General features: G+C 41.1%; 2 protein-coding genes across 2 annotated transcripts in view; one reads left to right on the top strand and one right to left on the bottom strand.

The window, feature by feature from the left end:
* Positions 1-26,462, bottom strand: part of AGT (angiotensinogen) — a 341,767-nt gene that overhangs the window by 45,829 nt on the left and 269,476 nt on the right. The gene's annotated exons all lie outside the window — the stretch shown is intronic.
* Positions 11,932-26,462, top strand: part of GALNT2 (polypeptide N-acetylgalactosaminyltransferase 2) — an 81,750-nt gene continuing 67,219 nt past the window's right edge. The window contains exon 1 of the mRNA XM_081942208.1: positions 11,932-12,130. Within this exon, the coding sequence (XP_081798334.1) occupies positions 12,020-12,130 (111 nt within the window). The 5' untranslated portion in view covers positions 11,932-12,019. The remainder of the gene's footprint in view (positions 12,131-26,462) is intronic.

The following is a 26,462-nucleotide window of genomic DNA, read 5'->3' as shown; positions in this document are numbered from 1 at the left end:
ACACTATTAATTATTGTTGATTTTTCTATTTGAGGTCCTGAGTTCATAGACCCAAGGAAGGATATCAAGGCAAAATAGAAGAAATATATCCCAGGTCTTAGTTTGAGATGGATTTTGCTGATCTCTGTGGTATTAAAGGAAATATGTCAAAAATGTAAACAAAACAGAACAAAAATCATTATATAAAACTTTATAAAATAAATTTATATGTGTGTGTGTTTGTGTGTATTGTAAAAAATATATAAATCAATTATGTAAAAAAATAAAGTGTACAATCTATCAGCAATGAAGCTCCTGGTGAGACTGTGGATTTTTGGGCTGGATTTGCATACCAAGATTTTTTTAAAATAATAGCCATATCAACCTAAATCACACATAAGTCATAAATCATGATATTATGAGCTGCAGTATTGTAATTCATAAAATACACAACCTACACAATACAACAATGAAACTAACCATATTATGGTTGCAAAAGAATGGTGAGGGTAGATGTGATATAGGCGATGTATAAATGCATGTTTGTCATCTTCTCTCTTCTGGAAGCAGCTGTGAAGGAGTGGTGAGATGGCACAGAGTGAAATGATAAATCAGCCTTCTCTCAACTGCCCCTTTGCCAATATATTGGGTCAATGGATTAGCCACATTCTCTGCCTGGGGATTCTTGAAACTGCAAGTGTTTGTTGACAATATGTTTTCTTCATTGTAAAGGTAGTGTGATGTAGTGGTGTTGGATTGTGACTGGGGAGGCCAGTTTCAAGTCCACCCCAAGTCCTTCTTGGAACCTCCCTGGTGATCAAGGATGATAAGGGGTCTGGAAGCTAAATCATATAATGAATGCCTACGGGAACTAGATATGCTTAGCCTAATGAAGAGAAGGCTCATAGGAGGCATAACTGCAGTAATCCAATACTTGACATTTAATCAATGAAACAGCCTGCTCCCAGAGTTTTGGGTGCTCCATCGCGGGAGGTTTTCAAGAAAAGATTGGACAGCCATTTGTCTGGGATGGTATAAGGACTCCTGCTTTGGGTTGGACTAGAAAACCTCCAAGGTCCCTTCTAGATCTATGATTCTATGCTTTAAGTTAGTCATTTGCTCTCATATGATGGTTATTGTCAGGGTGAATTTGAGGAGAGGGTGCCAGGTATAATGCTTTGAGAAAAGGTGGGATATAAATCTAACATCATCTAATAGGACAATAATAAACTTTGTGCTCCACAGAGCCAACCCCAACCATCCACAGAAAGATCAAAGTATAATCTGAAGATGAGGTGTGGAGAAAGAAGTAGCTAGAGGGAGAAGGTATAGGAAAGAAAGGCAGGAGAAGGACTCATGTATCATGGCAAAAGTAAGAAGTTTAGTAGAGCGGCAGTAGCAAGAAGGAGACATAATGGCGTATCATGGTGAAAGTAGAAAAATGAAGAGGAGGGTATTCATATGGAAGCCAGTTCTCCTAGGACAAAGTACTACAGCATTCACAACATATTTGAAGTGGCTTGTGGACAGAGGGCATAACACAATGGAATTGATCCAGTTAGTTAGTTGGTGGAAGGCTAAATATTTCCCTCATACTTCCCAATGACTCATCATATAAGTAGAGTTTTTCAAATGCATATCACTGAGTTACTGGACATCATTTAAAACTCAGCATGCATATTTAGCATTCATATACACCCTTTCCCCACTTGAACATTTTTAGGTGTTTAGCCTTGGAACTCTTATTATTTCCAGATCCAATCATTCACAGGGGTCAACTTATTTAACTCAGTCATACCTAAGCACCATTGAACACCACTTAATGAATCTCCAAAACCAAAATCCAATCATAGCCGGAGAGAAAATACAGCTAAAAAAAGCAAGTCTTTCTATTTGCAGAGCGCTCTATCTAAAGATGAATTGGTTGCAGAGGCCAAGCTTTGCCTACCATTGTGTGTTGGCCAAGCTTGCTAGTGAGGGAGCAGTGAAAAGTTCTCACTAAATAAAGGTTTAGGCGAACTTCAGGCTCTTTGGAGGAAATATGGGGGACTGTGCAATTCTGACCCAGTGAGGGGGATAGGACACTGCCAAAAACACTGATAAGATTTGGCTGAGTGAGTTATTGCCTGGGTAAAGGCTTTGAGATAGAACTTTAAAGCTAAGAATATTATTCCTCTGAGTGAATGAAGGCATGAATTTGTCTTAGTGTTTTTAAAACTCAACACCTTTATGAAGTGTGGACTTCAACTCCTAATATATTGGATGGAGAACTCTGGGAGTTGAAGTCCATTCATTGAACACCACTTAATGAATCTCCTGTTGAGTTGAGAAACATGGCCTTAGATCATGTTGTTGTGTAAAAAGGTGGCCAACGATCAACCACATAAATGCAAGGCATGAAGAATATAATATGCTCAAGTCATAGTATTTATTGCTCTAAAAAATATTAGAGCTGAACTATTGGCATGTTAAGTAGGTCACATCTGAGAAACATGCTTGTTTTTCCCCGTTGCCTAATACCATACAGTCCATTTTCTTAGCAACAAAATTAATCGTGATAAGCAGCCAGTAATAACTGAGTCACTTATTGCCAGAGAGAGTACTAGCAATCTGCATTTGGTGAATATGCTCAAAGCAATAAAAATTGGACCTCCAAAGCAGAACATAGGTGCATTGTTGCCCTTAGGACACATTCGGTTTTCTCTTTCAAAAATGTGTTCTTCAGCCCAAGTGGCTTCAGAGGAATTAAGTGACTGCTAATCAGAAGATCAACGTGTCTTTTTTTTTAAGTGATAAAGTGGAACTCTGCAAACAAAGGCTTCTGAACCTTCAAAACAAGGAGAAGCCAAGACCTTCACAAGTCAAGGGCTAACGTTCTGCCTGCGTATTTGAAATATCCTATTGATATTTGTAGCTAATGCAAATAGCATTCCAGCTAATGCTATGACTCTCTCATATTCAAAACTGAAAGCAAGTATATGCAAATTTATGCTGTAGTTTGCAAATATATAGTTTCCCTCATACGTCAGGGAAATTCCTAATTACTCATCAGGTAAATTGATTGCATAGTGAATTACTGGTCACCATTTAACATTCAACACGCATATTTAGTACACATATAAAAACACCCGTTTCCTGCTTGAACATTTTTAGGTGTTTAGCCTTGGGACTCTATTTTAATTTCCAGCCACATGTCTGGACTGGAGATTATAATTCACAGCACTGGAGGGCAACAAGTCAGGGAAGCCTGGACAGAAAAGTGATCATAATAATCTTTCTAGTAACCGCTAAGGTTAAGTGCAAAGACAATTTTGAGGAGGGATCTCTGTAGGCACATTGTCTAGGTCTACATATTGTAATAAACTACAGTATATTCCAAATTAGTGCAATGTGTGAACTCAATCGATCAAGAAGAAAATATCCAGGAGATCTACTTTACAGTTGAGGTCATTATGCACAGATGCATATGGGGAATTCTGATCTATAAAGATTTGATGATCTACTTTGGTTTTTGCACTGGGATGGTCACAATGCAATTCCAACAAGCTATTACTTTGTGGATGTTTCTTTTACAATTGTTTATTGTGTACATTATCTCTTTATGTATTTTATCTTGTAAACAACTGAGTCCCTTAAGGATTTGGCAGTCTGTGTATATGATTAATAAATAAAGACATTGGAGCATCAGAAATGGCTCCTCTGGAGAAGCGTTTATTGTTATTCTTCCTAAGGCTGGAACAACAATAGTTGTTTGTTCACTGCTCCTGGCTCTGCTTGGGGGATGTGGGGACAATGTCCTATTAGTTGCCTCTTCATACCCATGTATACCAGCTAGCCACAAAAAACAATTTTTGAGCTACATTGTCTTGGACCAGCCAAGGGGAGAAGCAGGAGATGGCTTTTGCTTCCAACATCTTGTGGGACAAGGCACTTTGTATAATAGTTGTAAAAATAGCGCAACTTGCTTTCCCTTGTGCTCATGGGAAGGTGCATTTCTTTACTGGTATTGCCAAAACAATTGAGAAATCAATTGAACTCTCAGCATATTGAATACAGTCTCAAGGCCAATCAGTCTACTGCACACTTGAGTCCAATCTTACTATTAAATGCTGCATGATTGGCCAAGTTTCAGTTGCTCCACAATAAGCAAATGTGTGTCAGATTAACATAGGGCTGTTTTTAAGACTAGACTGTGGCAAGGCTGTGATTCCTATGTGTCAATGCCAGATCCCTTCTCCATGGTCAACTCTATAGTGCTGCATGCCTTCGTTCCAACCTACTTCTACTGCTTTTGTTAATTAAGTAAGAGCAATGCCAACAAGCTACAATCTTAACAGCACACAATCTCACCAGAGAGGCCACTCAATGGTCATTCTCTGGCATCATAATCTGGCACCCTAAAAGACAAAAGCTCTCTCTCTCTCTCTCTCTGTATGTATGTATGTATGTATGTATGTATGTATGTATGATGTATGTACATATATGTATGTATATACACACACATACATACACATACATATATACATGCATACATACATACATATATACACACACACACACACACATACATTATATATATATATATATATATATATATATATATATATATATATATATATATATATATATATATATATATATATATATATATATATATATATATATATATATATATATATATATATATATATATATATATATATATATATATATATATATATATATATATATATATATATATATGCTGGTTTTGTTGTATTCGGGTCTTTTCCCGTGTAAGGTTGAGATTGTCTTTGCAACATTTCGGCAGGAAACGTTTTATATATATATATAAAATCATTACATATACAAGCAAAGAACTGATTTAACACAGGATTCAGAGGAAGGGATATTCATTAATACTAAAGATAATTTTGCATTCATGTAAAAAGCCTATCTGTCACTATGTGCATGCATGGAAGTAAGCCTTGGGCCTCTTGGTCATGAAGCTCAGTGCCACTGTGGTCATCTTGCCCTTTTAATATGACCACCTTTGCTGATGTGGGAAGGGCACTTTTCTGCATCTGCAGTTCATTAAATGGAGGTTTGTTTTATCAAGATTTTACTGTATGTCATGTCCATTTTACAGAGAAATCATTAGATAACAAAATAGGAGATACCACAGAGAAGAGTAAATGGTAATTCTTGCTTTTAGTTTTCAGATGAATTGTGATTGTCGCATAAGAAATCTTGTATTTGGAAGCATCCCTATATTATTGTGCACATAGTTGTTTACTTCTGTGTATCTCCTCCCACATTTGTTATTATCGTTAAAAAAAACACTACATGGTTGCAATCAGCCTTGCTAAACAATAACATTGTAAAAACTACAGAAACATTGTAGTGATCCATCAAAAAGTGTAGTGATCTCATTCTTAAAAACTCCAGCTTGGCTGAAAATGTTTGGGTCTATTAACATCTTAAATTACAAAGCAGTGCAACAGTACATTTCAGCTCTCCAGTTGGTTTTAATAGGATTTTTCCGATCTCAAGGATATCAGCGTGTTAAAAACAATGAGTAGAGAAAGAATGAAAAGAGAAAGAATAACAACTTGATTTACAATTCAGGATATGGCTCTGATTTTCAGAGGAATCATTACAGAAACATAGAAATCCAGGACAGCTAATTCCCTCTTCCCAAAAGAAGCTCAAACTTGTCTAAACATCAGTCAGTTATGTTCTGACCTAGGCTTCCCAAGAACATGAAGCAAACTCCTTATCCTGACAAAAACCCCTTTTATTAATTTACTGTCCTTTGTGGAGAGAGAGCGGCTAACAAATCGAATAAATTCAATTCAATTCAATTCACTGTGAATTTGCCCATTCACATCCAGCAGTCTTTCAGGGGAGGATTTACAGTCACAGACCTTATCTGGCTTGGAGAGGTGCCAGCCAATAGCTGCAAAACTTGGCAAGGAGTCTCGGAGAGTCACGAACCAATTAAGTGAACTAATTGTCTTCTGCAAACTCCACTCCTCTTTCCTCCTCTTTTATTTCCTCTGGGAGGGGCCATTCAGTGTCCACCTGTGGCCTTACTCCAAAGTCAAAGTTAGCTGTTCCTGTTGTCTGGCAACTCTGCACATAGGCACAATGGGAACAGGCTCCAGATGTCTGCTTGCCTCACTGATGTCTGACTTCGAAGGCAGCTTATAACGCATATGGCTCTGGACCCCTCTCTGCCTCGACACAGAGCCCTTATCAGAGCCTTCCCCAGACTCCAGGACTGGCCCATGTTCCTCCCCAACCTCCTCATTGTCTGAATCAGCGGCCAGCAGAGCAGCGGCCAGCAATTAACAATTTTGTTAATTGTTGTGGGCCGCAACAATTAAGATGAAAGTCAAATTACCACAAAGTGTAGCAACAGTAGAGTAATATATTGAAAATAAGATTTGCCCTAATTATGTAGATAGCCAGGATCTGATGTTACCTTTTTTACAGTATGTAAACTTTGCTTACATTTCGTATAAGAAAAGTATGAACTGTTAAAAACAAAAATGCATTTGGTGTAATCTCCGTAGGGGAAAAGCTAGGGAAGAGATTAATCTGATCAGCTGCTCCTTGGGATGAGCTGTTCCTCTAATGAATCTAAACTTATGTAACATTTAAACAGGTTTTTGGTATAGAATATTGAAGGAACCTAGATGTGTTTGGAACTATAGTGGGCTTTAAAACAAACAGAAAACAACAGCACATGTTAAGAATATGACTTCTCAAAATCTTAGTTGAATTTTAAGATGGAGAAAAAGGTGAAGCACCTGGGGTTTACATTGAACATAGATTTTAAACTGGGGTATTTTAATTGCTAATTTTATTATTATTATTGTATGTATTTTATGACTGTTACCTCCTCCATGTATATGTATGTGTATATGTATTTATATATGTGCTTTTATTGTACGCCGCCCCGAGTCCTTTGTGGAGAGGGAGCGGCTAACAAATTGAATAAATTGAAATTGAAATTGAATTCTAAATCGTTTCAAAATAACTTTGTGCCTCTTTGAAATGATACTAAAAAAGGCTTTTTAAAAGGACACAAATTGTAACTATCTTTATTGGGTTGAATCTTTGTAATTTAGATGAATGTTTTACTAAAGAAGAAGATAGGCTTAAGATACAGAAGGATCTTGACAAACTTGAACATTGGGCACTATCTAATAAAATGAAATTCAATGGTGAAAAGAGTAAGGTTCTACATTTAGGCAACAAAACGGAATGCACAGGTACAGTATAGGTGATACCTTACTCAGTAGTAGTAACTGTGAAAGGGATCTTGGAGTCCTAGTGGACAACCATTTAAATATGAGCCAGCAGTGTGCAGCAGCTGCCAAAAAAGCCAACACAGTTCTAGGCTGCATCAACAGAGGGATAGAATCAAGATCACGTGAAGTGTTAATACCACTTTATAATGCCTTGGTAAGGCCACACTTGGAATACTGCATTCAGTTCTGGTCGCCACGATGTAAAAAAGATGTGGAGACTCTAGAAAGAGTGCAGAGAAGAGCAACAAAGATGATTAGGGGACTGGAGACTAAAACATATGAAGAACGGTTGCAGGAACTGGGTATGTTTAGCTTAAGAGAAAGAAGGACTAGGGGAGACATGATAGCATTATTCCAATATCTCAGAGGTTGCCACAAAGAAGAGGGAGTCAAACTATTCTCCAAAGCACCTGAGGGTAGAACAAGAAGCAATGGGTGGAAACTAATCAAGGAGAGAAGCAACTTAGAACTGAGGAGAAATTTCCTGACAGTGAGAACAATTAATCAGTGGAACAGCTTGCCTCCAGAAGTTGTGAATGCCCCAACACTGGAAGTCTTTAAGAAGATGTTGGATAGCTATTTGTCTGAAACGGTATAGGGTTTCCTGCCTAGGCAGGGGGTTGGACTAGAAGACCTCCAAGGTCCCTTCCAACTCTACTATTGTATTATTATTGTATTATTAAATATGCTTTTTCTGTTTCACACTCTACCAATATTTATAACTGATACTGCATTTAAACAATGGCAAATGGACATCTCTAAGTTTATATGGCAAAAAAGTCCCCCTAATAATTAGATATGAATTATTGCAAGATGCTAAGGAAAAAAGATGTTTGGGTTTACCCGATTTGAAATTGTACTTTTATGTTTGCTGTTTGTTCTGGCTGAGTGGCTGACTCTCCAGAATAAGAGGTTTCTTGAGCTGCAGTGTCATGAATGAAGTTTTGGATGGCACACCTATTTATGGAATGATAAGGTTAAAGTAAATGTTGATTTCAACAATCACTTTGTTAGACATGCCATCCTAAGGAATAAATGTAAAATAAGAGGTCTGTAAGGGGGTGTGCATAAGCGCACCAGCGTGTCTACGTCCCCTCTCCTACTGCTCCCATCTATTTGAATTCATTTCTTATGCACCTGCTTATACTTACCGTATATGTTTATGTGTTATATTCATACTTATACTTGTTTTCTCATACATGCTTGACAGACCAAAATAAATAAATAAATAAATAAGGTTCTTTGTGAAGATGCCCCTTTGGATAGCCCCCAAGCAGCTTTTTAAAGAAAAGAAATGGCGGTAAAATCAGACTGGTAGACTTGTGGTCAAATAATTTGTTTTTTGTTAATTTGCCATTTGTTTTAATCATGGTGACCATATCCTCACATTTAAAGAGGTGTTGGAATTAGAAGGACGTGTTTACATTGGTTTGCATATTTACAATTGAAAGATTTACAATTTAAATTAGATGTAAAAAGTTATAGATTTGATTTTGTAAAAAATGAATTGGAAATTCTATTGTCTGGTAATGATGGGACCTATTGTTGCAAAGGTTTATAAATTGCTATTCAAATTGAACTTGGAGAATGAGTATGCAAAGCATTGTATGGTTCAGTGGGCAAAGATTTTTGGATATAATATAATGCTTGAACAATGGGAAAATAAGCAGATGAAAGATTTAAAATTTACATTAAATTATAATTTAAAAGAAGAAAAGTACCAATTGTTAAAGAGAAAACAATGCCATGCAGTTGGCCGAATCTTCCTAGAGCAAAGTTGGTCGACTCTTTCCCTAGTACTAGGGAAAGATTAATCAGATTAGCTGCTTCTTGGATGAGCTGTTTGTGTTGATGAATGTTGTGTTATATAACATTTAAACAGGTTTCAGTCTTCCTTTCCTTTCCTACTATGTTAGTTATTTTTTCCCTTCACTTCCACTCTTATTTAACCCTTTTTTCTTTTTTATCCTTTCCTATCTTTCCCAATGCTATTACTCCTTTATGTCATGTCATTTTATCTCCTCCTATCTCATCTCTCCTCTCCTTCCTTCCCTCCTTCTTTCCTTACAATGTGCATTATGTGCGCATGTGCTTGTATTGTTTTGTATATGTAATAAAGGGAATGATTCGGGGTTCAATTTTTTAAAAAATGAGGTAAACAAGCAATTTCAATAAATTATTAATACAATTATGTTTCTGTGCCTTGTTCTCTTTTCAGGGCAAAGTTCCTGGCAGAGGGAGGGAGGGAGAAGAGGAAGAAATAACATTAAAAAAGTATAAAGGGTAACTGTTTGTTACATAGTTCATCCTGATTTTACTAGACTGAGCCAGTATATAGGAAACAATTCAATTTTGATTGTTTGCCAAAATAGCTTTGTCCTCTGGTTGTAGACTATATATCCACTTAATTGTATCCCACAACAGTGAGACAAAATAGGGAGTATTGACAATAGTCCTTCAAAGTAAACTATTTCATCTTCATAGAGTTATGTGACCAATTGGCCAGGTTTTTAAAATTTTTAAAACTGTTAATGGTATAAAAAACTATTGTCATTCAGAGAGTAGGAATACTGAAATACAGGAAGAATACTGTAGGTACACATAAACACAAAGTTATATTTAGCAAGGTAGAAAGTAATTCTCTCCAAGCAGTCTCTTCATCTCCAAACTATTCATAGGCAACAATCTAAAGAATCTCCAATTCAGTGATAAACATGGAGCTCATTTTTTCCCCTTTCTACCTGGTAAAACAAAATCAAAACTATTGAAAATTTATCTGGAATCATCTATCACACAGGTGTCAAGCCTGCGGTGTGATGTTGCCAACATGTGATGTTTGGCGATGTTTTTTTTCTCTATCACCTCTTTGAATGACCAAAAAGAAAAGAAAACAAACCTCCAAACCTTCTGTGATATGAGTTCCTTAGGTGACCTAATTTGTAGAGGTTGGTTTGGGATAAGGAAAAAGGATGTGATCAAAGGACTCAGGACTACAGAAGTTGCAAAGAGAACAATAGAAACAGGGACAATTTTAGGAATTAAGACTTCCTGTATTTGCTATAACCTATTATTTAAAGTTTCATGAAGCCATGATACATTCATTCAGCTCCATATCCTTTTTGTTTTGGACAGTTTGCATTCAATGATGATTCCCACGTGGGCATGTGGGAATCTCTCCGTTCATATTACAGGGTAGTCATTATATGAAGTGGGTCCCAATGTTTCCCATGTGCCAACCGATGCAGGGATGGCAGACAGTATCGTATTGTTCAATGTCTCCCTCATGCCCCTTCCATGTACCATGCAGAGCTAGACAACAAATCAAAACTACAATGAATTAAATGATTGGGTCTTATTCATTTCATTTTTTAAAAAAACCCAGGGGTTTTAGGGAATCTCCTTTCAACTGACTGTCCATACTGGTCCCCCCATCCCCCTATTATTCCTGCTACTGTGAATCTTGCTAATTTACCTATCCTTGTTATGTTACTTATTCCTAATGCAATGACACTAGCTAGCTAGTATTTTTCCTTGTTAGCACACTATGCTTCACGGACACATGTCAGTTTAAGGTTCTAGTCCCTCCGCCCAATCATGATTGACTATTCTATTTTTAGTTTAAAAACAGTAGCGTAGATGTACAAAAATAAAGATAGGCTATTATGAATGATTTATAGGATGTTCCTTATGCTTAACATTCTAATAAATGCAACCCAATAACTGTATTATTATTTTTCCATAACATTCCCAGAATAACTAAACCTATCAGAATATCAAATATTAAATCCACTACCAAATCAGTCAATTTATCAAATCAGGTGGGAAGTGGCATAAGTAAGACCCAGTCATTAGTCATTGCATTCCTGTAGGCTCAAATCTTTGCACAGAAGATCTGTGCTCCTAAACCGGATGCCATCCATCCTTGCCATGAGTAAGCAGTTAGGACCAGTACCGTACAATCCTAAACAAGTGTGCTTGGAAATAATTGGATCCCGCTGTGTTCCGGGCAAATCTCATAAGGGTATCTTGCAACTTCTCCCTGCAGCAGCCCCTAAAACGCATTCTTTTGACAGTAAAAACTCAAAGAGGAAAACGCGCCTTACACAATTTCCGACTGCTCTTACACAATCTCTCCCCTAGAAAATCGGCTACCCTTCATTGCCGCCGAGTTTAGGGATCAGACGCGGGCAGATACCCGTTCGATGCGGCGCGAGGCTTGGAGCCACGTTGCTGAAATCCGAATTTGGTATCCCCCCCCCCCCAAAATCCAATACCTCCCCGCTTTGCTCTCCGTATTTTGAAAGGGCATTTTGGAAACTGCAACGGGAAGATGGGTTCCCCGACTGGTAGTTAACGCAGAAGAAGCAGCCCTGCAAAGGGGAGGAGGGTGGGGTGTTAGATGGCGCTCTACAGCAGCGCCTGCCGGAGCTTCCAGGCAAGGAAGCCGGCTGCCGGGCGCACCCCGCGACCATAGCCGCTTCAGCCTCTGGCGGGCGAGCGAGCCGGAGGGACCCCAGGCGGTTTAGCGTGCGGCAGCCCGGGCGACGTTTTTTGCCCCGCCCCCGCGAGGCGGGGCGGCGCGGCTCGCGATTGGCCAGGGGGTGGGCGCTCGCCCTCTGCCCCCTGACCCTGCGCGGCGGCGGGCGGGCGGCGGTGGTGATAGAGGCAGCGGCTGCCGCCCGTTTCCTGCTGGCCTGGCGGCGGCTGGTGCCACTGCTCAGCGTTGGGCGGGCGGGAGAATAATGCGGCGCAGGTCTCGGCTGCTGCTCTGCTTCGCTTTCCTCTGGGTGCTGGGGATCGCCTACTACATGTACTCTGGGGGAAGCGCCGCGCTGGCCGGAGGCGGCAGGAAGGTAAGGGGAAAAGGGGAGCGGAGCCGCCGTACGCTCAGCCACCAGGGCGCCGTCGGGGTGGCTGTCAGCTTGGCCAGGCTGGGCGGGTAGACCGCTTGTGGCGGAGGGAGGGAGGTCTTCTCCACCCGGCGTTTCCTCCTGAGCCTCTCCGGGCTCACCGGAGGCTCCAAACTCCGCTCTCCGGCGTGGGGTGTGTTATGTGAGTGGGTGGGTGTGCGTGTCCGGGGAGGACTAGTTTCTCACCCAGACGAGTCGTGGGGGGGGGGGAGAAAAAGGACTTCCTCGCCTCCCCCCCCCCCGGCCGCTTTCTCCAATTGAAAAGTGGCGTCCGCCTGCCTGCGACTTTCCCTTCCAGTCTCTTCCCCCGCCGACCCTGCTGGTCTGGGCAGGGGGGGGAAGAACCTGCCGTCCAAGCTAGGCGGCGACCCTTCGGGGAAGGGTGAGTCGCGTCCATCATCCCCGGCAACATGGCTGCGGATGATGGGCGTGGACGGTCCAGCGCATTCTAAGGAAAAGTGGCGGCGGGGAGAGCAAAGCTGCCGTACGGCGGAGGGGGCGTGTGTGTGTGTGTGTGTGTGTGTATGTATGTATGTATGTATGTATGTATGTATGTATGTATGTATGTATGTATGTATGTATGTGGCTGGGGGAAAAGCCCAAGGCTTGCGGAGCTTTCCAGCGGAGGGAAAAGCTCTGCCTTTCATCCTTCCGAGAAGGGAAAGCGAAGCTCTCTCTCTCTCGCCTCGGTGCAGTGCGGGTGTGCGCGATTCCATCTACGTTACGTTTCCGTTTTCCTCCTCCTCCTCTCTCCCTTTGAGAAGTGGAGGTGGGGCGGCTGTTTTTCCTCGCCTTCCACGACGGGGTGGGGGATGGAGCGCAAAGACATTCCCTTTGGGACAGAGGGAAGAGGGGGGTTACTAGTCCCTCTCGCCTCCTTCTGGCTCTCTTTCAGACCGGGCTGGGGAGGATCCGCTTTCCCCCCCTCGAGTCCCTTCCCAGGAGGATTTCTTTCTTTTTTGAAAAGAAAAAAGAAAAAAAAGCAGATGGTTCCTTTCTGGACTTCAGTCTGGTTTCTAACTCGTCATTAGCCGGGGCCGCGTCCAAACCAACTGGAGCGAGCCACGTCTCGGATTGCGGGAAAATGAGCGTGGGAGAGAGCTGTTTAGGGTAATGGGGAAAGCTGGCAACCCTCTCTACGCTCATTGGACTGGAGCAAAGGTCTTCAAACTTGGCAACTTTGAGACTTGTGGACTTCAATTCCCAGAATTATCCAGCCAGCTCTGCCAGAGAATGCTGGGAGTTGAAGTTCACAAGTCTTAAAGTTGGGGACCCCTGGACTGGAGGAGCCCTTAATGGATGCCTTGCTAGTCCTGGAGGCAGTTCCTCTTGGAACTTGAATGTATCATTGGACCCTTTGAGTCAGCTTTCCTCACCCTTATTTCCCTCACTGATTTAGGTGTCTTTTTTTGAAAGTGCAATTAACTGGGTAAAGTAATTCTGTTACTGCCACTACTGAGGAAGACCTGAGGGATGTTTTATCCATTTCTTTCTGACTTTCCATGGCCAACCATTTCCATTTCTCTGCGGCTGACTAGTTTTGTTGGGAGGGAGTTACAATGCCAAGACTGGCATTAAGTTGATGTTACGTTGAAGATGTGGAAAGATACTTTTCATCTGCTGAAATGTCTTTGGAATGCCACCCCCACTTCCCTGTTCACCTACGTTCAAAAAAGAAAAAAAAACCCTGGGGGAAGAAATCTTATGTTGACATTTCCCAATAATAAAGAACACTTTCTTCTTTCCATTACATATTTTCTTCAATAGTTCCTAATGCAGCTGTTTGAAGTAGTATGAATATGTGCTAATAGAAGTGGCTGCTCATTACATATGGTACACACGCACATGGAAACATACATGTATGCAACTACCAAGCATTCTTTTTTAATGGGGTTACAATGACAATTCAGTGGACAGGTAATACATTTGGCACTATTCCTATTCAGAGGTAATGTTAGAATACAGTGTGTTCAATTTGATCCTTCAGCTAATTGTGTGCGAGGAACATTGACAGTTACCTTACATTATTTGGAGAATCAAGATCTTCAGCCCAAATGACGATTCACTGTAAAATAATTTCCCAAATTAAATCTTGTTAATTAACCAATTAACCAATGGTTCATTTCCTTGTGCCCCAAAAAACTGTTGCAAACATTAGTGTTATGATATAGCAAAGACGACGGTTAGATTTGTTTTTATGTTTAGCATAAATATAATAGCAGGTCGTTTTACAGGTAAAGAAAATGGGGACTGTACTAGGAAATATTCACAAAATTGAATAGCTTAAAGCTTAAAGAACTAAAATGGAAAAAAAGTCCTAAACTTCAGTAATGACCAATAGTATTGAAGGAATAGGACCACAAATGTGGGAGATTGACAATTATATATGGATGGGTGGTCTAGGTTTCCATTTTCTGTCAATGAAGCATAATATTTAATCCCAACTTTTAGAATGGCTTAGTAATTCTAAGCATGGGAAAAAGATTGTAAGTGTAATGGCTTTTGAAATTGTTCTAAAAGGCTCATTTAGCATGGAATGCCAAGCCTTGAAAGAAAACATGACACATTGTATGTGTTTTGTGAATAAAAATTCTGCTGTTAGAACATTTAGTATGTTCACAGAATGAATGCTATTTAATTACTCATAAAAAATATCATTACAAGATTGAAAGATACATTTTAATAGATTGTGGTTTGAGTTTACAAAGTGTAACAGTAGATGAACTTTCAGTGAGTTTGCAGGGGTGTTTTTATGTGCAGAAAATATTCTTGAGTGTACTTTCTGCTAGTTTCAGCCAGTTTCTTTTATTATTGCTCTCTTGAACTTTTCTGCTCTGCTCTTGCCTTAGTTTTGTTAGCTTTAATACTGTGATGTGCAATTAATTTTTTTTTTGTTTAAAGGTCAGACTATCCAAGGGCATATACTTGAAGGCAAGGAGTTGCTTTGTAGTGCCCAGGAGTGTGAACTTAGCACATATGTGCCACTCTGTAAACCAGCTTTGCCTTCAGCAGTTGCTGCAAAACCTTGGGAAAATAGTCTTAGTTTAAGGAATTGCAGACTGGTACTACAGCTGAATACATATGGTCTTTGAAATATCCTTTTGTCTTCAAAAGCAGATCACAGCAGGATTCTTATTTAAAGTGTATAGGAATTACAGCAAAAGTGAAGTAGCAACCTACTAGATTATATTTACAGCCATCTGTACAAAACTAAATTGATGGAATATTTATTACATTTAAGTTGTCTTTGATCTCCAGGAAAATTTGTGAGCTTGGGTTTCTCCCCCATTTTGCACTCATAGTAACTTAGGCTTTGAGATAATGTGTAAACCATTAAGCTTTGTGCATCTTTCTTTGAAGGCTCTCATTCCAGCACTAACTGGTACATTGTACTTATTTTCAGGTAAGTAGGCAGTACTACTAAGCTTTACAAAGTCAAGTTTGCTCTTTCATTGCTATTTAGAATTAATTGGACCTGTATTGGGAAGATAGCTGTCATTCATGCAGGGAAAACATCTCAGGTTAATTTACTAATTTCAGCCCTTTAGTGCAAATTGTTTCTGAATTTCTACATGTCATCAATTAACATTTTGGGGGAAATATAAATTTCACATTTTTGTTCTATCTGAAGTATTTATATAAATTAGATTGTTTTGGTCGTTGGATATCAAATAGAAGAAAGCAATCTGGATTCTTAACATTGTTGCAGAATGAAGAAGCTGGAAAAATGAATTTTGACTTAGATTTATAGAAATATGTATGTTGTAGCCCCAAATTCTATAGTTCCAGTTTATTTGGCAGGCCTTTTTCACTGGCTTTCTACTTTGCCAGCATCCCTTGTCCAATCCCTAAGAGAAGTTGACCATGCCTCATTAAAAGGGAGATTTAGTACCTTAACTGCAAAAATGGCTTTGCCTCATTCTGTTGGGAGAAGTAGAATCAGTTGTGCATGTCCTCCTCTGTCATTTTAATTCAATTAGGCACAAGAACTTAATGACATCTCTGTTAATTAACACACTATTCTACTCCTTTTAACTGATAAGCCAGTGATGATCTCTGGGACAGTCATAAAACTTTGTTCATCTCATTGCTACTTGAGGCAAGATTGTATTGTTTTGATATATAAAATAATTCAGACATTATTGTTAGAGATGTGATTTTATTATTTTAATATTCAGATTTTAGGGTGGTATATCTTTCATTCAAGATACAGGTAAAACTCTATAAAATATAACAAATATGTAGTCTGTAGTAATTTATGGGACAACTATAGCTTTTTAAAATTGAGAGCAGTATAGTAATCACACAATTCTATAAGTTTCTCAAGTAATCCTTATATTCAGATTGTTGCAGACTGCATCCTTAAGATATAAGAAAACAAAAATTTAAACAACAGAATTAAACTTATATTTCTATATTTTCAAAATATATATCTTCACTTCATTAAGAAGTGCTGCTCCCACTTATAGAAGCATCTCCTAGGTCCGTGATGGTGAACCTATGGCATGCGGGCATGCAAGCTGTCACCCCAGTTCAGCTCCACCACGCATGCGCACATGTCTCCCGCCAGCCAGCTGATTTTTGGGTCTCTGCCGCACATGTGTGTGGGGCAGTTAGCACCCTCCTGCCCGTGGCCCATTTTTGCTCCCAGGAGGCTGCAGGGAAGCCTGTTAGGCCCAAATTGGGATGTGGGGGAGGGTCGCATGCGCAGGAGAGCAGAATGCGCGCACGAGGGGGCACGCACACATTGCATTATGGGTGCAGGCACACTATTGCACGCATGTGCTTTTGGCACACGATGACAAAAAGGTCAATTATCACTGTCCTAGGTAGAGGTTTATTCAGGTTTATTCAGGTGAAATTATTAAAGGAAATGAGGGACCTTATAAACCGCCCTTTCCCATATTTTCTCACATTTTCCTGAGGCTTGAGGCTTTGTGAAATAAATTTTCAAAAGGCACAAGAGACTGGAGGAGGAACCTGTAGCATTTGTTTCCTCCTCTGATTTTTTCCCTAAATCAAAGCTTTTTCTGAAGCACTTTTATTTATGGGATGAGAAGTCTAGATCCCAATCCTTTTTCTTTTTTTTAGTACCGTAGAAGAAACTAGAATGTTTTTCTCTTCAAATATTATTTATTTCCTAAAAGTCAAGAGGATGATTGACTGATTAGTAACAACAATCTGCTGTAATATTATGCCAAGTGATAACGTGCATCCTTTCTAAAACATAGTTACTATGTGTCTATTTTCAACAAGTGTTAAGGATATGCTAAGGATACTTTTTGGGAATATTGTATTCTCTCATGCATTAATACACACAAAGTGGAATCATGTCCCAAATAATAGTAAAATTTCTTACTGAGCATGATACAAAATATTATAGGTTTGGATAAACTTAGATCATTGAATTAACTGAAGATGAATAACTTGTAATTATGGCAGTGTGCTATTTAAGTGACACACACACACACACATAGCTAGACAGGTGACTAAGAATCTGCTGAATGAGGAATTCCTGGCAGTTTTTCAGTGATGTGTAAAAATACTTCAATTGTTCCACCTCCCTTTTTTCATTTTTCCCCATCCCTAATACCTTAAAACGTGTTATGGTCTAAGAAATAACCCTGCACTATCTGAAATTGCTAAGGAAACATTTAGGTTAGACTCCTTTAGGTTATTTTAATAGTTTTATAGGTAAATATTATGTGATATTTATGTGTCTTTGACACATAAATGGAAGGCTCAGATAAAGCATCCTTTATAACCAAACTGGTCCTTAAAATAGGAGGGGGATAGATCCAGTTTGCTTTTCTTTTTATTATTTTCTCTCAAGAGCACTTTCTGGAACGAGGTAAATGCCAGATAAGAATAAGTAGTTCCATCTTATAGAAGTGCAGGTTGGAGATCAGGAAATCAGACAGCAAGCTAGGGACCAGTAAAATCTAGAGGTGGTAGAGAATTACTTCCTCTTATGGATTGTGATGAGAAGTGTATGACTTTTTTGCTATGTATGGGTGATTGTGGGAGTTCAAGCAGTTGATTTAAATGTTTTCTTCAGAAGTAATTTGTCATTTCTTTTTGATACTTTCAACTTCCTTCTAGTTCTTTGATTGTGACATAGACAATGAAGTATGTCTTCTTTTAGCACATGCCTATTTGTTAGGTAAAACTACAGGGATCTCTCTAGTATCAAGTGACTGGTGACAACACTACTGAGTTTCTAGGTTTGTAAGGAAGATGGAGTACAATTGGGAGTAGAGGGTTCAGAAATCTCATCTCATGGAAGCCATTGTACCCAATCCACCATATCATGCATGTACACGTTACAGTTAAAAATGTAAGTATGATGTTAAGGAAATTCTCTGTGAAAACTCATAACTGATGTAAGCGAGCGGAGTTGGTGGTAGATCTCTGTTGTGGCCCAGCGGCCGGCTGAGCTGTTGGGGGACTCTGACAGCTCAGACCATTATGGTACTGCTCTGGAGGATGTGGAAGACTCTGGAGGGTGTTTGGAGTCAGAGCAGGAACTAGAGAAGCCTGTTGGCCACCAGGTGGCATCTGAGTCAGGGAGCAGTGAGGAGGAACAGAGGGAGGTTGTCCCTGATGTGTGTAGGTGTCAAATTGATAGGAGAAAGGAACAGCTGTGGAGAAGACGTCATAGAAGGAAGTAGGGACAGCTGGTTAAGGGTGTGGCCCCTCCCAAAGAGTTTATAAGTGGAGCAATGGGAGGGGAATCTTTGAAGGAAACAACAGTCTATATTTGAGCCATTGCGAAAGCCTTCTGGAAGTTATATCTTGTGTTCGTGAAGATAACTTTCTAGGCTCCCAGCCAAGGGGTGGCTTTATCTATGTAATTAGTCATGGCAGACAGTAAAGCCTGGGTCTGCATATTTATTGGAATCACGAGACAGAACAATCTCCTTCTCAGGAAGGCTACCTTTGTAGGATCACTTGCACTTGATTCTTCAGAGATTTTTCAGTTTGTTCTAGTGAATTTGCCTGATTTCTAGAATGTAGGATGACTTGTCGGCCGTGTTTCTGTTTTATAGGGATTTTTAAAGGATTTAAATAAAGATTCAACAGTTTGTTGTTCCCTTATCCCAACTATCATTGCATTTAGGAACTTGTCAGGGAAGTTAACAATTATAATTCAGTGTACAGTAATTCAGAAAGAGAGCTGCGGCCTCAACGTACCAACAGTGCCATGTTCCAAATTGGTAATAGATCTAACAGTCTAAATAGACAAACCACACAAAAGGAAACCAGGAACCTAGAGTTTAATCTAACTGCATGCAATCTCATCCCATGTTTTATTGTAATACTGTGATTAAACACTGATGGGTTACAACAGGAAATCTTTTCTTGCTTTAGTTTAACAAGTAGCGTCTAGAAAAGTCCTGGAGAACTGAAAAGCTTGCTCACAATTTGGTAATAATCTGATTGCTCCTAATGAGGTGTGTCCAAATGTGGATTTTCTATATGAAAAAAGCTACATTTGTTTTTACATAACTTTGAAATCTCAGTCAAGCTACAGATGTCAAGCCACCTGTTAGCAAGTATGATAGGTGAATTATAATTCTAGCAAAAGAAAAAAGAACAGGTTTGTTCTGTTGTAAATATAACTCAGTCACTTGGGTATCATCTTTTTAGAGTCCCTAAAATAGTGACAAATTTGTCTTTTACATTCTTGCAAATCTGCACAAATTCCAGTTTGTACTAGGAATTTACATTTCATGCTTGCTGGCTGTTTGCAATAATGTTATTGTGAAAAAAGGGAAACTATATTAGTGTTTAGCCAATCTACTTTGATTTAGCTGACTGTGCTTAATCACATGATGAAAGCTTGATCTGCGTGACAACTCATGAAATTACTACTGCAATTTATTCTGAAAAAACAACCTGCAAGGAGAAAATTGGACTTGTTACATGCAGTTGAAGATTGATAGGTAAATTTTGTTCAACTATTACAAAATGTGATTTTTAAACAAGAACTGTTAGTGATATTCAGATTCAGTGACATCTTTTAAATATATGTAATCTACCATATTATATCAGTCCTGGCATCATTACTGAAGCTGTAATGAATCCCTCAAAAACCCCAACAAATTATCAAGAAAATTCGATTGGTAGGCAGGTTTGGAGGCATGATTTCAAGAAATTGGCAATTCATTCTTCTAACTATATTAACTGCCTGTATAGTTAATAGTTTTGAATTTACCTACTAACATTTTTTGTTATTCAATCAGGAGAAGATATTTATTCATTAAATTTATATGCTACCCATCTTGGTGTTGAGTGACTCTCTTGCTAGCTTTCCAGTGTTCTGTAGGTAACAACTGAATATCAAAACAGTTATAAAAATTCATTAGTATGTTATTATTGACAGCCTCAAAAATGTTTAAAATTTTGTAGTCATAACCTTTTCTCTCATACGAAATAATAAAATATCTGTTTTTGTGTTAAGTTTGTTCATGGATAACACTTCTGTAATTTAAATAAACCTGTCTGCATGAGTCCTATTTATGATTTTTGAGCTGCTAATGCATTATTTATTTGTTCAGGGTTTTTATATATTATCAATTTCCAGATGGAGTCATGGTGGTGTGTAATAAACTAGGGTGAAAATAACTATGTAGAAATCAGAAAAATACTATTTTTTAAACCTATTAAGCCATATCATGAATTAATGTAATAAACAGTAATAAAAGCATATTGATGTCGGATCTTAAATAAATAACCTTGTGAACAACCCTGTTTTTAAGGCTTTTCTAAAGGTCAGAAATGATGAAATCATTTAATTTTCGGGTGGGAGGCTGTTACATTGGGTTGATGCTATTAATGAAAAACAGGAGTTTCTCAGTTTTACTGCATCTCATGTGGGGGAGGAACCTTACACACGTCACCTGAATGCACAAGTAAGCTACCAAAAGTCTGCTATGTGATTGTGGCAGGATATGCATATGATAAATAAGTAAATAATATGGATTTGAAGTAGATCATCTTGTAGGTATTCATCTTCCATGGCATTTAGAGCTTTAAATGTTAAAACCAGCACTTTGAATTGTAAACTGCCTGCTCCAAGAGATAGTGATGGTATTGTTTTTGCCATTATATAGTTGAATTTTGTGTTAGTTTTAAAATAATTCTATCTTGCTTATTGTTCGTGGGTGTGGAACAACAAGGAATATTCCAATAAATAAAAATGGAAGCCTACTGGAAAAAAAATTATGCCCTCAGAATCAGTACTGTGTGGAACTAGCAACTCTCTTTCAGTGGAGTACTCCTTTGGTAGCACAGTGGAGGATAGATATATAATATGGTCAAGTCCAAGGAGAATATCTTCAAGAAAGGGTACTCTGTCTCCTCCTTCAAAAAAAAGGTGGTAGTACTACTCTAAACTCCAATCAAGCAGTGATAACTTCCCTGCTCTGTCCGGGAGGAAGGCAAGGGATACTTATGCACCCCCCCTCGCCCCAAGAACTCTAATCATTTAAATGGCTGACATATTAGAAATTTGTACAGTACAATCAGGTTAACTATTGGTTTTTGTGCCAAGCCCTTGGCTAGTAACTTATGTAAGCAATTTAATCTGGCTTCTTGACACTTTTTATGGGAAGTATTTATCTATCTCTTTCTGTCAGGCTCAAGTTCAGAGATGACACAGTGAAATCCAATTGAATCCAATCATTTATTTGCCAAAACTAATGGACAGAATCTTGCCAAACTAAAGCTATAACCTTCTAACCTACTAGAAACATCCTAAGTGATTCTAGGGTGTGACTACTCTGAACCTCTTCCCCCATCCAACTCAGGACTGCACAATCTCTTTCTCTGGGCCTCTCTGCCTAATCCTGTCATATCTTCTTAGGCTTATATGCCATTTCAACCAGAAAGTGTCCCCCAGTAGTTTACAGTTCTGCAATAATTATATTAAAGCATACACTGAATTAAACAGAGAGATAAAGCTGTAACAAACCACAACATTTTCCAGAGTGGGTTTGCAGGATGGTCCAGTGATGGTATTCTCACAGCCAATTGGCTTCGAGACTCGGTTGAATCTGAAGCCACACCTCTGGGCTCCTCTCCTCTGACTCTAGTTTCAGTCCAGTCTGGCCAGCATAGAGACTAAAAAAGCTTTGACTCCTGAAAGAAAAATCCATTACTGGACCCTCCTCAAACCAGCGTGGCTTCTTGCCTTCCAGGGACCCTACCTCCTCCTTTTCGTAAGTTCCCCGTTGGTGGCTGCGGTTTTCCAGCTGCCTGGGGCTTGATTTTTTTGAATTTGGGAGGCTCCGGTGGCTGGGTTGCTGCTCCGGCGGCCATTTTAGCTGGCGACCACGTGGAACCTGGAGGCCTCGTGATCGGCACTGGAAGGGGCTAATGGGTTCTGATCGAAGTGCTAGCGAGCAGAGGGAGCACGGAGAAGAGCGTGAAGCCCTCATGCCAGGGAAAGCTGCAGAAGTGGCTGGGAAGGCACGCAGCAGCAGCACAACCCCCCAGAAGCCTCAGAAGCCTCGGGCGCAAGCACGGCAAATTAAAAAGGGAGAACTGCGAGGGGAGAGAGACTGGCTGCTGCGACTGAAGAGGAGGTGAGGGATGGATCGGGTGGAAGCGCGAGGAGTGGCCATAAGTAGAAGCGCGATGGCGGACAAGGCCCCTTCACCACCTATGTCCCTGGGGGAGGGTACCTCTTCCATGCAGCGGCCCACTGCCTCCTCCAGGAGACTTAAGGCCTCAGCCAACTCTCACCCCTCCCGTGCCTGCCAGAAGGACGAGGATAGGAGGCACAGGGCTTTATTAAGGACCTTTTCCAGGGCAGAGAGGTTGTGGGCCCTGCAGGGTAGGATTAGCCCTTCCCCTTCCAGATCTAGGTCCAGGTCACCCCTGGGGGGCCCTTCTAGGCAGGATTCTCCCCCCAGGTCCCCAGATTTCCCGAGGGGGTGCAGTGGGGGCCCCTGCCCATTCCCCTCCCCTTTCCATGGAGGATCTTGTCCATGTAGTTAACCAGCCTGAGTTTCTGTCCCTAGAGACACAGCTGGGAGGTAGAGATCCATCCAGGCCCTCCCTGGCACCTATCCCCAGCCATAGTCAGGTGCCAGTGGGATCCAGCTGGGATTCCTTAGACATGGAGGACCTGCCTGTGGGTCTCCAGAACCTCATTGAAAGAGCCATTGCTTCAGGTGTGGCTGCAGGCATGCAGCGCCAGGTGCCTCGCTCTGCTCCTCAGGGCAAGGTCATGGCCCCCAGTTCTTCATCATCCCAGCCACGGGGTCCTTCCCAGCCAGTCTGGGCCCCCTTCCTTGGCAAGTGAGGGGTCGGTCCTGGGGGACAAGGTGCAGCATGACCCAGATCTCTCTGCGGATGAGGAGGACCTGGAACCTGAACCCCCCGCCTTCACGGGATTGTGGTGGACCTGTTCGCAACTCCATCCAATGGTCAACTGCCATGGTTCTTCTCTCGGTTCCCAGCCCAGGCAACGAAGGGGGTCAATGCCCTTCGCTCCAGGTGGCCAGTCAGGCTGCTGTACGCTTTCCCCCCTGCCTCTCCTTCCTGGGGTCATCCAGAAAGTAGTCAGAGAGCATGCAGAAATAATCCTATTGGCCCCCTATTGGCCCAGGATGGCCTGGTTCGCAGACCTGCTGAGTCTGTCGGCAGGGAGACCATGGAGGATTCCCCGGTGGGAGGTGAGATTGCTACCGGGGAAGTTGGTCCATCCAGATCCACAGTGGCTCCAACTGGCCATGTGGAGATTGAGCAGGAGTGCCTGAGAGGCGCCCTCCTGTCCCAGAAAGTGATCAGAACCATCGAGGCCTCCCGCAGACAGTCAACCAACCGGCTTTACGATTCCACCTGGGTGACGTTTGTTTCCTGGTGCCAGACCACCCACATGACCCCTTCCAGGGCCACTGTCCCTCATGTATTGGAATTCCTCCAGGAGGGTCTGGACAAGGGTCTGTCCCTAGCCATGGTTAGGAGACAGCCGGCGGCACTGGCCACGGTGTTCCCTGGGGAGGGTCCCACTCCGCTACCCCGTTTGCCTTTAGTTAAGAGGTTCCTCAAGGGGGCAGCCCACCTTCGTCCATCGCCAGTCCACAGGTTTCCTATGTGGCACCTTCCCACGGTGCTACGGGCCCTTATGGCCGAACCTTTTGAACCGCTCCGCATGGTCAGCCGGGAGCTACTCACTTGTAAGGTTGTGTTCCTGGTGGCAATCACCTCGGCTAGGCGAGTATTGGAGCTGGGAGCTCTCTCCCCCAGGGAGGATCTATGCATGTTTCACAACAACAGGGTAGTGCTATGTCTGGACCTGGCATTCCTGCCCAAGGTAAACACGGTCTTCCACCGGGCCCAGGAGGTGGTTCTCCCGGGCTTCTGCCCAGACTCGGCCAGGTGGCACTGCCTAGATGTAAGAAAGGTCTTACGGATCTACTTAAGGCGGACGGCAGAGTTCCGAAGGTCTGAGGCTCTGTTTGTATCGTTCCAACCCTCGTTGCTAGGAAAGAGGGTTTTCCCATCCACCATTAGCCGGTGGATCCGTCTGGCCATTGCCCTCGCCTACGAGGCGCAAAACTTGCCGGTTTCAGCCGGAATCACGGCCCATTCCACTAGGAGCACGACCACCTCAGCGGCCTGGGCCTCTCAGGTCCCTATAGAAGACATCTGCAGGGCAGCGACGTGGGTCTCCCCGTCACCCTTCATCCGGCACTACAGGCTGGATGCCTTCGCATCTTCCGATGCGGCGTTTGGCCGCAGGGTCCTGCAGCAGGTCCTATCGGATCAGTGAGGGCCCTACCTATCGGACGGAAACTTGGGTATGTCCCATCACTGGACCATTCTGCAAACCCACTCTGGAAAATGACAGTTGGTCTTACCTGAACTGTTATTTTAAGAGGTGTTTGCAGGATGGGCCAGTTCCCACCATAGATTAGATAGACAGTATTGGGGGTGAATGTATCTCCTTTGTGACTAGTTTTCAGGATCTCGGGAGCACATGCTGCATTGAAACTGGAGTCAGAGGAGAGGAGCCCAGAGGCGTGGCTTCAGATTCAACCCAGTCTCAAGGCCAATTGGCTGTGAGAATACCATCACTGCCCCATCCTGCAAACACCTCTTAAAATAACAGTTCAGGCAAGACCAACTGTCAATATCCTCAATATCAGTATTAACACACCGCAAAGAAAGTGTTCTTTCTTCAAGGTCAATTCAGCCTGTCCCAGCATCTCTAGAGCAGTAGAATTGCTATATCGATATGGGTAGATCTTTGTTCATTTGTACCAGAATTTCCTAGGTTATGGATAACTTGAAAATCAATCCACCACAACTTATTAAACTTAGGGAATAAGTAGTACATGAAAATTAACTGACATATTTCTGCAATACACTCATTAACTTTTATTTAAGGATGACGCTCATTGTCTTTATTGATGACAAGCATAATCTCAAATATGGATTTGTGTCAGTGAGAAATAATGGACTTGCAGAAAGCCTTTGAACTCTTTTGCCAAAAGTTAGTAAAAGCTAGGTCAGTGTTTTTCTAACTTGTCAACTTTAAGATGTGTGGAATTCAACTCCCAGAATTCCCCAGCTGGCATGAAGTCAACACATCTTAAAATCGCCAAGTTTGAGCTAGGTCATTGATGTATAAAAAGGAAATGCTGAGGGATTAGTTTCAAACATTGTTTAAAAACATGATGAAAGAGATTGATGTACACATAAATGTCTGTAACTGTACTTCCTCAACAATTTTTGATTTCAGTAGGGGCACGTACACTACAGTGGGGCTAGTTATGGAGCAGTAGCATTTATGCTTGTAGGAATTGTAGCCAGGCCCGATAGTCTGTACCTGCTAGGAGAAAAAACTACAGGGAGAGAGAGAAAGACTGGTATCAGCTGGCACTTTTTCTTTCAGTTTCCACTTAGACTGGACCCGTGTTTGGCTTTCTTGTGCTTCTCTCCTGGCAGTGGGGAGTCATTTTCTGCCAGGGGAGGGCTATATGAGTGAGTATTTTTTGTTTTTGTTTCATGCTTTTCGCAGATCCTCTGCAATATTGTATTGCCGTGAGACCCCAGGGAACTGTATGTCAAACAGTTTGGAAACTAGTAGTTAATAAAGAAGTATACAGGTAGTCCTCGACTTACCACCAAAACTGAGCCCAAAATTTCCATTGACAAGTAAGTCAGTTGTTAAGCGAGCTTTGCCCCATTTTGCTACCTTTCTTGTTACTGTTGTTAAGTGAATCATTGCAGTTGTTAATAGTATGGTTGTTAAGTGAAT

The sequence above is a fragment of the Natrix helvetica genome (genome assembly GCF_964273705.1).
Source record: "Natrix helvetica genome assembly, chromosome: 2".
NCBI lineage: Eukaryota > Metazoa > Chordata > Lepidosauria > Squamata > Natricidae > Natrix > Natrix helvetica.
This window is presented reverse-complemented; position numbering and strand designations above follow the sequence as displayed.